Source organism: Opisthocomus hoazin, chromosome 3 (genome assembly GCF_030867145.1).
Source record: "Opisthocomus hoazin isolate bOpiHoa1 chromosome 3, bOpiHoa1.hap1, whole genome shotgun sequence".
In the NCBI taxonomy this organism is placed as follows: Eukaryota; Metazoa; Chordata; class Aves; order Opisthocomiformes; family Opisthocomidae; genus Opisthocomus; species Opisthocomus hoazin.
Window position 1 is genome coordinate 59,973,121 of NC_134416.1, and position 15,377 is coordinate 59,988,497.

Here is a 15,377-nt window from a genome sequence, read left to right on the forward strand (position 1 = left end):
GCTATTTGGGATAAGGGTGAAGCTAGAGTCACTCTTCTGCTTGTTAGCTCTATTTTGGATTTGCATTTATCCTTTCTGGAAATGGAAGCACATTCTGCTGTACGGTAGCGATCCTTTGTGTCAGTCCATAACTGTTATTTATTGCTTCAACTGTAAGCACAGACTCAATGGCCGTATTCGATGCGTTCCCCTTAGGACCTCGTAGGCTCTCATGGTTCTTTGAATATGTCCCTCTGTTGTTTTATAATCATTACTTTGACCCAGGTTCACCAGAGCCCTGAAGCATGTGTGTAACTTCAAGTAAGCGATGTGGTGCCTTGCATCAAGGCATATAGAAGGATTGGACCTGTGTGGTTTTTTGGGTGTTTTTTTTGTTCCCCACCCCTCATCAGTCATGAACCAACGTAAAACTGTGAGTCACTGCTTCCTGTAAGAGCTGATGGTAGAAGACTCCTGGTTTCTGTTGGGCTAAGAATCAGGGACATGGCTAGTGTATTGGCATCTCCTACATGATATTGTGATCTGCTTGTTAGCCTGGTGAAACTGAGTCCTGTAAGACAAAACTGAAGGTTTCCAAATATGAAATAGAAAAAAGAGGAAAGGACGATTACAAAAATAAAACCAAAAACCGGTTAGCATGAATTGGAGTTTTCAGTGGCCCTGAGAGTCACTTTAAATTTATTGCTTGAGTGTTCCCAGCAATACAATTGCCTGATTAAATCAAGGGTAATAAGTCTGGAGACTGTGACAAATGGCACCAATTGCAAATGAATCCATAGCCAGCCCTCCCTCTGCTTTTGGTAGCATTTGCCGTGGCAGCAAGCTTTTAAATGCTGTTCCACAGGAGGCAGGTTGACCTGCAGACATGAAGAAAAACCTGCACCGCAGAAACATTGTGAGAATACTGGGGTTCCTCAGAGAGCGACTGTGATCTTCCTACCGCCTTATTCTCAAACACTGCCTGTTGTTTACTGGTTGCTGATCATCTGTTTCTTGCTCCCGTTCAGCCAGTACAGCTCTTCCATGCACAAAATGTTCTGGTGTTTGCATGGTGCTCATTGCCCGCAGTGAGCTAATGTCGCTTACTTTTTTTTTTTTTTTTACGGAGGGAGCTTTTTTTGTCCCCAAAATTATGAATAGTTTTGAGACTATTTTTTTTTTCATGCAGTTATTCTTTCTGCATCCCCCAGCCTTTTTCTCTTTCTAAAGTCATCCAGTGATGTCCAGCTAAAGAGATTTTGGTGGAAAAATAGAGAGCAGACTATCTTGTACGTGATATGTTTTCACAGTTCTCCCAGAAATCTGATTGTTTATGCAATGCATGCAGCTGTGTGCATTCTCTGGCTGCTTTATGTCTTCGGATTTACTTCGGTAAAAATGAGTTTAGGTGAAATGTGTCACCAATCTATTAGATTGTTTCCAATGAGTAGAAAATACACATGCCTTTGGGCATAGAGAATTTAAAAATAAGACGATGTGAGCACGCAGGAGCAAGCTGCTGTTTGTATGCATTTTTGGCATCTCTCTTTGGTTTTGTAGAACTTTTGGCAGATGTTTTTTGCTGGATATCAGAGACAGCTGCTTTTAAGACCGAAGTGAATAGAAGCAAAACAGGACACGCTGTCCAGGTCCAAGCTGGTTTGATTCTGCTATCTCTGTGACTGTAGGAGATAATGTAAGGAGGAATGAATGGAAGCAATAAAAACTGAATATTTTCCTCTGCGAAAAGACTGGCACTGTTTCTCACGAGCATTGACCATGTTACCCTTCTCGTTTAGCATCTAAAATTTGGTTTTGAGCTGCCAAAATGGATTAGGGACACTCGGGGGTCGTGCTGCTGTTCTCACTTGTTGTTAATAGACTATGAGCAGTTTTTAGCACTCGAAGTAAATTTCTTCTTCACTTTGAAGGAATTTCTACAGGTAGATAGGCAATTTTGTTTAGTATAAATCTTCGTCTATGTTATAGTACTGTCAACTCTAGTACTGTTGAGTGTTTGGCATACTTTTAAGTAGTAGTAATAGACTTTTCCTTCTGATATGTGTCCTGTCCTTCTGACAGGTCATTTAAAAGAAGTTTCAACGACGGGAGCTGAGACTTCAATGTTAAAATGTTCTAAGTGTCCAAAATATTTTTTGAGCATTACAGAAGTCAGTAATCATAACAGCAACTAAGAAGTGTATACTTCCCTAAAAATACGGTGCACCTTAACAAATCGTGTTCACTGGAAATTGCCAGATCCTTGGTTAAGCGAATTCAGCAGAATTTCATGCTTAGACCTTCCCTCTATGCATACCGAGTATTTCTTTATTCAGTAATTATTCAGAAAATCTCAAGGGAGAGTGAATCAATAGAGTGATTTGGAAAGGATAAAATGAAATAATTTTTCATCTTTCAGAATAGGTTTTCCTCTAACTTTCACTGTAGCCCTGGAATAACACTTTCTCAGCACTCCACTGATGGGAAGAAGGCAAGAAGCTCTTCAGCCCGTCTTGTGTGTGTTGCATGCATCTCAGCTTAGAGTTCAAGCTTTTGTGCTTTTCCTTTGTAACAAGATAGCATCTTAGCAATGCTGGCATCCAGATTATGGTAATTCCACTTGATGTATGCAGCCTTCTTGGTGCCGGCAGAACTGCATGGCATGATGTGTGTTGCCCATGTGCTGTAGACGTTTATAGGCTTCCTTTAGAAATGTCATCAGGGAAAGCTAAGAAGTTTTGTGACACTTCCTTGGAATGTTGTCACTTGCTGCTGTTTTACCTTTTCCTTGATTCCTGAAGTTTGCTTTGTCACCTAAATTATGGCAAGTTGAAAGTCTTTGTGACGTCACTCCATGCTGTCAAATTTCTTCCTTTACTGTTGCTTGAATATTATGTTACATAGTTAGGTTCCTTTTTTCTTATCTCCAGGGCCATCTGCAGGTGGTGGTACCTTTCATAATAAAGGTCAAGGTGCCATTTCAGAAATAGTAAGGGGAATGCTGCGTTCCCTGTGTCTTCCCCGATATAAAGATTGTAATACAAAGAAGCAAGTAATGGAAACAAGCTCTGGATCCAGATTCTGGAATTGCAGGCTAAATTTCTGAAAACCATTTGTAATAAATCAGGCAATTGTTCTGCCCCTCTGCATGTTTCCCATGAGCAGCAGATCCGATTTATTTATAATATGTACCTCCGTAAACTAGTTGTGAAATTGCATTGCTGTGCTCCCACCTAGGTACCTTCTGCTAAAGCCTAAGGCACTCATACTAGGAGGAAATTGTACGTGGAGTCTCTGTATTGGTACATCAGAGCTGCGGGGTGAAGGAGTTGGTGCAGATTCTGCGTGTGCGACAGACAGCTATAAAGCCACACGAAACACACCAGTTGATGTATAGAACAATTGGAAGAAAAATAGTGCTGGCAGCCTGGTGTTTCAACGTGTGCTCCCCTGACCGGGTGTGATTTGAGTGCCTGTTAGCATGTTCAGTCTCTGACCCTGAGCTGTTGCTCCAAAAATCAGGAATAGTGGCGGTTACGGACAGCGGCAGACACGGGTAGGTTCAGCTTTGCCACCTGGTTGAGGCAGATACAGGGTCAGCGTGGGGCTTGCCTTGTGTCTGAAGCAGAGGTCTTTTGCATGTTGTAAACTGCATTTACCAGCTTTTGGCATAGGAAGTGTTGGCCTCAAAATGAGGATGTGCTACTGGTGATTTTAAGACGGTGTCACTTCGGTGACGTGGCGCAGAATGGTGGTTTTCCCCCAGTGAATCTGGCACTCTCAGATTGCTCTTGCCAGTAGCTTTCATATTTATTTCAGAATCTCTGGTTTTCTAGCTGCTTGCAGACAATTAGACACATGATGCTCTTACCGTTTTCTTCCACAACAGCCATACCCTATCTTGTTTGAACACTTGCTGTGGACAGTGCTGGTTGCTGCCTGGATCAGCAGAGTTGTGTATGTCTTTGTTCTGGTGTTTTAAAGCTTTTCTTATCGGAGTCAGGTTTAAAAAACAAATGAATGGGGTTTTCATTTAAATTATCTTCTTTTTTTCAAGGCATGGATTCAGGAGCAAGTCCAAGAAATCTGCAGATCACTGGTGAAGTCTTGATGTTTTGAATATGATGATCTAAATGCCATACAAGAAAGAAAGATAGTACTGCTTTTGCAGGGAAGAAGAGCATACTAATGCTTTTCTGATTAGGCTGTGTTTGAGGTCCTTCTGCCCCACTCCACGAAAATTAAATGATTTATTAAAAATTTGGTTTCTTTTATTTGTAATTTGAGGGGGGGGTTGTTTGTTTTTTGTTTTTGTAGGGAGGTTCCCATGAAGGATGCCAAAGAATATGCAGAATCTATAGGTGCAATTGTTGTTGAAACCAGTGCAAAGAATGCTGTTAACATTGAAGAACTTTTTCAAGGCATAAGTAAGTAAATGCTCCCTTTATTTATTTGTTTGTTTGTGATTGTTTGGTGGTCTTCTGAAAATAGCTTTTGGGTCTAAAAACCTTCTTTCCCAAGGACATCAAGAAATCCACTGGGCTAGTAGTGTGGCTGGTGCTTATGCAGATGTGAACTAAGAATGACTTTGAATACACAAGAGAAAAACATAGTAGATAGTAGATATGGGTAAGCCTGTTGCTTCTAAATCTGTATAGAAATCCTGACCTGGGTCACATCATCTGTTTCAGACCAAGCCTGCTGTGGAGGTGATACTGTTGATCTTATCATGTTGATAAAAACTAAATGTTGATAAATGTGCCTGGAGGCCTATGATAAGTATAAAATAGTCATTGCAGTGGAATCTGTTTAAAAAAAAAAAAATTATCTCCAGATCTTTTAAACAAGATGAGACTGACATTCTTCATGAGAAGAAAAAATGTCTTACTCAGTTTGCCTTCTAGGATTTCCAGATGTGGTCTCTGGCTGCAAACGGGAAGGACCTTGCAGGCTGGAAGGAACTTCAGGAGACCTTCAGTCCAACTTCCCACTCAAAGCAGACCCGATAGTGAACTCAGACCAGGTTACTCGGGCCGTGGTCTGGCTGGACTCAAGAGCAGAGGTTCCACAACCCCTCTGCACAGCCAAGTCCAGTGTTTAAATAGTCCTCACAGCAGCATCTCCCCCTCAGTATATCCAGTGAGAACCTCTCCTGATTCAGTTCACAGCCACCATCGCTCATTGTCCTGGATGCACCTCAGTAAAGAGCCTGGCTCTGTCCTGAAAGGAGGCTGTGGTGAGGCAGGTGTTGGTCTCTTCTCCCAGGTAACTAGTGATAGGATGAGAGGCAATGGCTGCAAGTTGCATCAGGGGAGGTTTAGATTGGATATTAGGAAAAATTTCTTTACTGAAAGAGCGGTCAGGTGTTGGAACAGGCTGCCCAGGGAGGTGGTGCAGTCCCCATCGCTGGAGGTGTTCAAAAAATGTGTAGGTGTGGCGCTTTGGAATATGGTTTGGTAGGCATGGTGGTGTTGGGTGGATGGTTGGACTTGATCTTAGAGGTCTTTTCCAAGCTTAATGATTCTGTGATTCTTCACGACCTTCCCCATAGGTACTGAAAGGCAGCTTTGCGTTCCCATAAGCCATCTCGTCTCCAGGCTGAATAGACCCCATTTCCTTGGCCTCTTCTCACAGGGCAAGTGCTCCAGCCCTCTGATTGTCTTGGTGGCCCTCCTCTGAACTTGCGTCAGTTTGTCAATGTTTTTCTTGTATCGCGGGACCCAAAACCGCATGCGTCACCTAGCTTGTGTCAGGCCACGTCTAGGAGGGGATAACCACTTCACCTGATCTGCTGGCTTGGTTCTCATTGGTATGGCTGGGGATGCTGTTGGCCATCTTTGCTTCCAGGGCGCGCTGCTGGCTCGTGTCCAGCTTGCTGCCCTCACGTCCCTTTTGGCAGAGCTGCTTCCCAGGCAGGCAGTCCACAGCCTGTCTCATAGCCAGGGGCTTTTCCTTCCCACAGCCAGGGCTTGGCAGTTGTCCTTTCCAAACCACGTAAGGCTCCTGTTGGCCCATCCCTCCCTCCAGCCAGCCTGCAGCCCTCTGAACAGCAGCCCTTCCCTCAAGGGTAGGGTACTATCTGACAGCTGAAGTGGGTGCTTCTGAGTTGGGTACTATCTGACGGCTGAAGTGGGTGCATGTTTTTTTCCCCCTTCAGACCTCTCATAGAAGGTATTAAGCAAGGTACTCCACTTATAACTGGCCTACAGGTAGATACATACTGTTAACCACTGGCCTGTAAGCCTGATGATCCATCCAGTTTTTCACACAGCTAATAGTCTGCCTATCTAGACTAGAACATCCCAACCTGGATATACCAGGATGATGTAGCAGAAAGTATCGAAAGCCCTGCTAAAGTTGTGGTAGACAACATCCAATGCTCTCCCTCAATCACAGATCCAGTCGTATTGTCATGCAGGGCAACCAGGTTGGTTGGACATGCTTTACCTTTGGTTAAGTCCATGCTGACTGGTCCTGGTCACCTTCTTCACCTTCATGTGCTCAGAAGCAGCTTCTGAGAGCATTTGCTCCATGGTTTTCCCAGGAAGCAGAGTGATGCTAACTAGCCTGTAGATCCATGGTTTGTTACTGCCCTTTTTGAAGACAGATATAACAGCCACCTTCAGTCACAGGGGGCCTCGCTCGTTCCCCACAACCTTTCAAAAATGATAGGGATGGTAAAGAATGGCCTTGCGGTGACATTGGCTTGCTCCCTCTGCATCCTCAGGCTTGTAGGGGTTGAGATTTCGTAAGAGCTCCATGACATGATCCTCTTCCACTACTGATGGTTCCTCCCCTCCCTGAATCCTGTTCTGGGGTGCAGAGGCCTGGGAGACAGCATGTCCAGAAACTCAACTTTGTTTCCCCAAAGTCTTTATTTTGTTTTATTTCACGTACTTATAATCAGCTCACATTATCTACCACACTTTGCCTGCGATGGGGCCTGTTCAAGTGTTTGCTTCGCTTGCATAGGATCTATTTGAAATGGTTAAATAGAACCGATATTCCTAGAATATGCTACCTTTCTTTGATCCTCTTTAAAAAAGGACGAGCATGCAACATGGCTTTCTGGAGGAACTGGTTCTTCCTTGTGATAGTTTACTTGATTGTCTGTGTCTGGTGGTTGTGAATGTTCTCGTGGAGGAACTCATCCCTGCCACGTAATTAGATAATTAGTTTCCATCTTTGATAGGCAATGCTGCAGCTGGCAGTGTACACTGTCCCTAATAATGGATGTAATAGATGAGGAAAATCAGCTAAATTAAGTTTAGTATGAACTAGATACCCAGGCAAGTGCACTTAATTCCACAGGCAATTATTTCTATATATAGAAATATTTGGTCTCAGTGGATGTACTCGTGACCTTATCAAGTACTCAGCGGAGAGAAAGGAGAGAGTTGGTAGTGTGTGTTTATAGGAATATAATGGAAAACAAGTGAAAAATGCTTAAGTAGCAGGAGAATTAATTAGTATGATTGTGACTGAGCAGAGGGTATGCATAACTTTCTGATGTTTTACACCACTTCAGTCTTTGTGCCGTTTCCAAAAGAGTCTGTTTATGCCCAAGCTGCGTGGCAGCATTTCTGCCTTTTCAGCGTCTGAAGTCCCTCTGTGTGGCCGTGTCTCATACCCCATTGACTAATTTTATTTGTGTGGTGCCCGAGCAGTCATGCTGCAGCTTGAGTTTTGCTTTCATGCCGCCCAAGGGTTCGTGCCCTTCTCTTTGCACTGCTGTAGAAGGGCATGGTGCAGCTCCCCAGCTTCTGAACGGGGGGACAGCAGCTCCTGTTCACCTCGGATCTTGTGGGCAGGCTGAATGTGTTGTCTGTTTTACAGCCTGGATTTGGAAGGATATTCCAACATGCGTGGAGAATTTCTCCATTAAAAACCTTCTTGAAATCGATACCCCAAACAGAAAGGGTAGATTACATTTTAATTTAGCTAAAAAATTTACCTCTTGCTTGCTTATGCTTTTCGTTTCCCAGAGGCATTTTAACATAATGATTTTTCCTTCCAAAGGTGTCTAACAACTGTCTCTTTTCTAGGGAAAACGTTGTGAATGGAGTGAAATAGTATAATGGGGAAAAAATTACTCACCATAATGATATAAAGGAGGTGGAAAATAAGAGGGGAACTGGGTTGTTTTGCTGACAACCAGATAAATCTTGGAAAAATTATAGAGGTTGTAGACAGATCACTTCATTTTTAAGGTTATTATATTACATTGTTTTAAAAAGATATCTTAAAGTAAGTTTCTCTCAGGATCTGAGGATTTGACTGCTTTGAGGGATGTCTTAATAACGCAGCCTCAACACAAATCCATTGTCCTTAATTCTTCTCAAGAAAAAACAAGAAGTGAAAGACTAGATCAGTAGAAGTTTCTGATTTTATTGAAGATGGGGCAAATCTGGCAGGAGAGGGACTCTGCAGTTGGTGTACTCAGGCAAATAGGGTTGAGGAGGCAGACTGAGCTCAAGAGTCAGTAAAGTTGGTATTCTCCAAGCTGGAGAGTTTTCGCTGAGCTGCATAATGCAATGCAGCTCCTGTCTGCCTGTAAACAAGAAAAGAATATTTTTAGTACAGTTGTATATTCCCCACTTGGTCTAAATATTTCCCAATGTCTTTCTTGAAAGGTTTTTGACATAAAAAGGGCTTAAGATTATAGTGGTTTTTCATGTGTTCCAGTAGTTCTTTTTTAATAGCTGAGTGCCTATAGGATCAATTGTTATTAATTTTTTAGTTCCTAACCTTAGAAGAATCATAGGCACAGCAGCTCCTTGTTGTTGGTTTATACTTCAGCGGCAGCGAAAATGCCAGGAATGTATTCTACAATAGCAGTGTAATACAGTGTAAAGTTGTGCCTGTGCAGGGGCTCATACCGGTTCTGTATTGCCCCTTCTGGGTTGTGGGGCTTTAGTCCACTGACCACTGCTTGTGCCTGGGCAGGCAGCTTACCCATTCCAACTGGCTGGTTTCCAGTGACGAAACCAGCTGCCCCAAGTGTACTGTCATTTAGTAGCAATCACACCCTTGCAATTTTCAGACACCCGTTCATTTAACAACTCACATAAGCCTTAGTTACCTTATTCAAATCCAGTGCACGCCCAGCTGCCTCCCTTCAGCCTGGGTGTATCGCCTGTTACCTTAGCGTGAAGGTGCCCCAGATACGAAAGAGAAGATTACATAAAAGCCATCCTCCATAAATGATGGAGCCACGACTGTGCCTCCCAGGTTAATTCCAGTCTGCGTCAGCAGGTCCAAAGGTAAACAGGCAGTGGGACGAGCAAGCTGCTGAAGAATGCCTAGCCAGGTGAAATACGAAATAAACTTGTGCTTAAACAGGAAAAAAAAAAGGAAAAATGGGGCATGTGTTATTTTTTTGAAGTCTGGCAAAAGGGGCAAGATTGAAGCATTTCAGCATCTTCTGTTGAGGGTGAGAGGGAAATGAGGAATAAGATTATCAGAATCACTCTATGGAAAGTGTGTAAAGAGCTGTTAGCCTGCTGAGTCTTACTGATGCTAGTACTACGAGAAGGAGAGACAGGCTGATGTTTAAAAATCCAGATAAGGATGTTCTTCCTAGATGAGGCTTTCTAATTAGAGCAGAGAGTTTCTGTCTCAGTGTACAACCTTTCATGTGGTAAATGCTCAGTTATAAATGTATGAAGCTATTGATTTTCTGATGCCTTGCCAGCAGCTCGTATATTGAATATTTAATGTAACCCAAATACTTGTTTCCTAGAAATGCTGGGAGATTAAAAAAACAACAACAAACCCAACCTCTAGAGTTTACAGTTTAACCAGTTGTATACTGGACAAACTAGAGAAGAATGTATGAAATGTCTGTCTCTGGAAGAGGGAGGGATCCTTTCCAGCAGAATTTCGATGTTTGCACTGACTCAGATGGACTTGGGTGGGTGGAATTTCTTTTCATCCTGTTATCTGCTGATGTGTGGGTATCTGTGAACTACTGTGAAGAGGTCTATGAAAGATATTTTGAGAAAAGCAAGTTTATGTTGCAAAGCAATTCACGCATGCCATTTTTAAGGCAGCCCAAACTCATAACTGAATTTTCGTAGGGGATGTTCACCTGCTGTGAAAGGATAGAAAAACATTGCCCCAGCTTGTAAGTATTTGAGATTATATTCTTTACAGTTTATGCTCCCTGTATTTCTAGGATTAGCTCTCCTCTTGCTTTCAAATTTTAATAAATGAAGCAAAACTCACTGGCCTTTGGATTACTCTGAATTTAAACTTCTGAGGTCTTAGATTTCTCTCGAACCATAGGAGAGCTCTGCAACATAAACTAGTAAATAAACCATAACAGCCCAAAGTTAATTACAGCAGGACCTCAAGTCAAGGTTGGATCTCTTAGTAATGAAAGTCATTAGGAATTCTGTTGTTTACTTTGATGCGTGTAAGATTTAAATCTTGGTGAGATGTTTTTCCCTGCAGATTTTAATTAAATAGGCAAAAATTAGTTGCATTGCTGCTTCCCGTAGCAAGAACTTCAGTGTCAGCAGTCTATGCTTTTGCTTTAAAAAAGAAAAACACAACTCTTTTTTTCTTGCATGGAGATGCTATTAGAAGTATTAAAATAATTGCAACTTAACTATGTTTAGTTATTCAGTATCCTTTATTGTAAATATGTGCTACTTGCGTGAAAACTTACAACATGAGGTAAACAGCAGTCATCTCTGTCAGTTGGGGAAATCCTGCTCCACTGCAAGTGTGGGGGAGAAAAAAAAAATAGAGACTGACTAGCAGGCCAGGCTTTATAAACCATGTGAGAGATATGGGGAACTTCTACAATACCAGTGAAACTGGTTTCAAAGGATGAAAGGATTTGGGGAGATAAGACTTGTGACTGTCCTAAAGGTTCAGAAAGAGTCTTGTATGCAAATGCCAAAACTGCTGGATAAGATGTGCCTGTTTCATTCTGCCATGCCTTCACAGATGGCTCTGCTTTATTGTCCTGGTTTCGGCTGGGATAGAGTTAATTTTCCTCCCAGCAGCTGCTGTGTTTTGGATTTAGTACCAGAAGAATGTTGATAACACTGATGTTTTTAGTAGTTGCTAAGAAATCAAGGACTCTTTCCAGTTTCTCTTATTCAGCTAATGAGCAGGTGTGCAGGAGCTGGGAGGGAGCACGGCCAGACAGCCAGCCCAGGCTGGCCAAGGGAAATATTCCATACCATGGACGCCATGCTGAGTTTGTGAATGGGCGTTGGCTGGGGGCAGGAATCCTCTTTTATTCTCTTTTTTTCTGTGAGTTCAGTCTTTTTTCCATGAGTTTGGCAAGTTCTGCTAAATTCGTGAGTTTGGCAAAATCCGTGAAATTCGTGAGCTCTGGGAAACCTGAGGGTTCCGCGATAGCTGCTTGGGGACTGACTGCGAATCAGTCATCAGGTGGCGAGAAAACTGTATTGTGTGCTGTTTGTTTTGCATATTCATTATTATTATTAGTAGTAGTAGTATTTTCCTGTGTTTTACTGAACTGTCTTTATCTCAGCCCAGAAGTCTTACTTTTGTCTGTTCTCCTCCCCATCCCACTGCGGGGGAAGGGGAGGGGTGAGCGAGCGGCTGTCTGGTGCTTAGTTGCCAGCTGCTGGGTTAAACCATAACATTCATTAAGGAGTTTTATGGAGAGCAGTGCTTTGCAGGGGCTCACCTTGCTATGATACAGCCAGCAGTTCTAGGAGGAGGTTCTGGCCGTTGCATAGCTGTTGTACCACTACTTGAAGAAGTCTGGCTTTTCTCTGGTGAGCCACAGCAGTCATATCCCCAGTATGCCACGGCATTTGTCAGGCTGCTGCTCCGGGGCGAAGTGAAATGGATTTCACATCCTGCACTGACAAAAAACTCCCCTTCCCTCAGTCCCCTAAAAAAATAAAAGTTGTACACAGCTTTCAGACAGAGGAAGGATGGGACCGTGATTGACTCTTACCCTTAGGAGAATTGTTGTGGTTGTGTTAGATGTTAGGACTGTGCTTCTTTTGGACTTGGACTTCATCATCTGGAAGTGCCAGCTCAGGTTGATTGCATCACATAGGTTTTCCTTTCCACTAAGCACTGAAAGAGCATCTGTTCAGTGCACTGTTGTGTTTGTCTCTTTGTCAGCATAGTAACCAGTTGGGTTTTTTCCTTACACTCAACTTTGAGGCTGTTTCCAACCTTTCACGCAGTCTTGTACAGGTCAATAATGGAACTAGTTTAATGTTAAAAAGCTAAACAAAACCAAAAAGCCCAACTCCAAGCCTGATTTTTCTAAGTTAATGGATGTCACAGCTTATAACTGGAGCATCGCATTCAAAAAGTAACAAAGAGTGGATTTTATTACTGTGATGATGCATTCTGCTTCCAGCTGCAGCAGAGCAGTCCCCATCTGCCTGCCTGCAAGTTCTGCATGTGGAGCTGTCATCCAGTCCCTGTTGTCTCTCTTGCTGCCCCGCTCCAGTTTTCATTTTTCTCATTGCTCATACTCTGTCATTGCTGAGCTGGATGTCAGGGCACTGCTGCCCCTTTCTGACATCAACCGCATGAAAGAAATAGCATAAATTAGCAGTGCTGTAGGTTATCCAATACAGGAGTATTTTTTATTGCTCTGGAACAGAGACTATGTATGCCAGTGAGACATACACTTTAAAATGAGTGTATTCTTTCTAAATTAATTCAGTTTATGACCTCTGTTGATCCTGATTCCGTGCCAGCTATATTTGAGTTGGTGTCAGCAATATGGATCCCATATTTATCAGGAGCTGAATGACAAGATGTGATGATCATGGTGCTTTTAGGGAGCAGCAGTGATTGAGCTGGTTTAGAAGCGGGAAGTGCAGATGCAGGGTCAGCATTTCACTGCTCATCCTGAGTGTTCTGCTGCTGCTGAAACCTTTCTCTCTTACTGCGTCTGCTGCGAGACTGGCTGTCGAGGAGACCCAGGGAAAGAAAATCGGTCAAACAGATTTCTACTGATCATTTTTATCCGCTTCCCTGACCCTTGGTGAAAAAACACTGCATCATTTGCTGTGGAGCTGATTCTGAGGTGTTAGACTGAGTTTTACGCTCCAAGAGGGTTTTTCTTGTCAACTGTGCGTCAGATGGTAAAAGCTGCTTGGGCAGGGATAAATCTTGTTACTAAAACTAAAATGGTGTAACTTGGTGGTTTAGTAAATCTGGTAGTAAGTGAGAGAAAACTCACCTACTAAAAAAAAAATCCTTAACCTTGAAAAACTTCTAGACTGATTAAAGCTTTATTTCCTTGGATTGAATTCAAGGGGGGGTATACAAACAGCAGACAACATGACTAGTTAATGACAAACAGTACTTAAGTTCAAAGGCCAGAATAACTAATCAGCAAACATTACGTCTAGAGATTTTTTTCTCTTTATTATTTGTAGTTTGTTATCTGTGTAGGTTTTATCGTTTTGAGCAATGAAATAAATCAAGGTGGTTCTTAATGACATATATTGTGTCCTGCTCTGAACTGGACAAAGTGCTCAATGACCTTGAAGCCTGCTATGTTTTTGCTTCAAAGATAAGCTTGCCTGCTTCTTTGCATACGCCTCAAGAGTATTTTAGAAAAGACCTGAAACTCACAAGAAATACAAAACATGGAGTGAAAAACAAATAGAGGTAACATAGTTGTTTAGTGTGGACTTCTAGAATGAAAGTTAAGCTAGTTTACAAGCTGTCTTTTTCCAAATTTACTGTTAGAAGAACCAAATGTTTAGCAAGTATTTGGGTGATGGTATGTAATGGAGAGAAAACACAACAGAACTAATGCATGGAAGAACTGTGTCTATAACCACCCATCCTGCTTTTGATTTTACTTTGGAAGGGCACTTACAAACATGAAGCCCAAACATAAGGTGAGCAGGGTGTGAGGTTGATATTTTAGTGACTTAGAGTGCAGCATTGTAATGTCAGTGCTTACCCATGCTTCGGCCCTCGAGATATCTGTTTCTCACTCTGTTGGACCAAATACAGTATCTTTAGTTTAGTAATGTGAGGAATTTTCCGCCTCTCATTCAGTTGTACAAACACCCAAGATTATCTGCTTCAGAAGTCACACTTTTGTTGTATAACATACCTATTCAGAACTGACTGAACAAGAGAGGTGGAATTTCGGTGGGCTGGACTCAAGGTAATGTAGGGACAAGTTTTACAGCTGAAGTTTTGCTGTTTGATTTCATTGGGATTATGTTTTACCTGAATGCTTTTAACTCACCCTCCCACAACCACCTCCCCAAGCAATTTGTAGGACTCAGGCTTCAACATATACATACATAATTCATAGAATGTTTGGCAAGAGAGAGAGCTGTGAATAAATGCAGCAGAGGATGGGGAAATCTAAACTGTAAAATCCACCTGGATGTGATGAGCTATTCACAGGAACTTTATGCTCTCTGAAAGTGGCATGTAACAAACAAATGTTAAATATTTTAATTCTTGTTATTTAACATGAGTTATAGTAAAACCAGGAGTAATTCACAGTAAGTAGATTCAATTTCAGTAAAAATTTCCAGCAAATCCACAAGGTAGTGAGAAAATGCATTACCATGACTGTAAACACTCCAAGATACCGAGGGAGAGATCACTCAGTGGGTTTAATGGAAAAGCCAGGCCCACACCAGAGACTCAGGATAGATTGGACCTGGGAAGATCTTGTTTTTCAATTTATAATTCTGGTTATTAAGCACACTGTATGTTGTCCATGAGTAGGAAGCCAGTGAGACAAAAGATGCGGCAGTTCTAAAAGGGCACACGGGGGAGGGAGTTGGAGCAGTGCCTTCTGCCGCTGGGAGACATCTCTAGCTCTCCTGTGATGGCTGAAATTCTTTCAAACACTTAAAATAATCACCCCATAAGATGATTAAAAAGTCAGGAGAGTTGGGGGGGTGGTGTTAAGTAATCAAAGCTGTCAACTGGAAAGACATGGGTACTCCTCAAGGGAGGGAAGGATTCAATGAAAAAAACAGATTTGTTTTTCAAGTATAGGCAGCATGTGTTTAGTTATAGTGCTTTGTAAAACCCTAGCATACAAGGACTAAATCCCATGCAGATTTAGGACAGGCAAGATCTCATTAAAACTAGCACCATTCACATTTAAGTGGAATTAGGAAAAAGCCAAGAATTTTCTCTTCCTTAGTTGTAAGGTGCCAGTAAGATAACTGTTTTTTTAAACACAGAATTTCAGTGTACTTTATGCATTCTCAATAGCTATATTCCATATATTTTTTTTAAATGTGAAAATCATCTTTCTTAAGCAGGATGAAAGGAAAAAGATTGAAGGCACACAGGAGACGGTTGTTTCTGGTGAACTTTCACAGATGTAATTCTTACACAAGCCAAATCGTTCTGTTATCTGCATGTGTTGTTACTACATCAGGAAAATTGAA

General features: G+C 42.1%; 1 protein-coding gene across 2 annotated transcripts in view; it reads left to right on the forward strand.

Annotated features, from left to right (window-relative positions):
• Positions 1–15,377, forward strand: part of RAB31 (RAB31, member RAS oncogene family) — a 71,856-nt gene that overhangs the window by 52,166 nt on the left and 4,313 nt on the right. For both annotated transcript variants that reach the window (XM_075416477.1, XM_075416478.1), the window contains exon 6: positions 4,297–4,406. In XM_075416477.1, the coding sequence (XP_075272592.1) occupies positions 4,297–4,406 (110 nt within the window). The remainder of the gene's footprint in view (positions 1–4,296; positions 4,407–15,377) is intronic.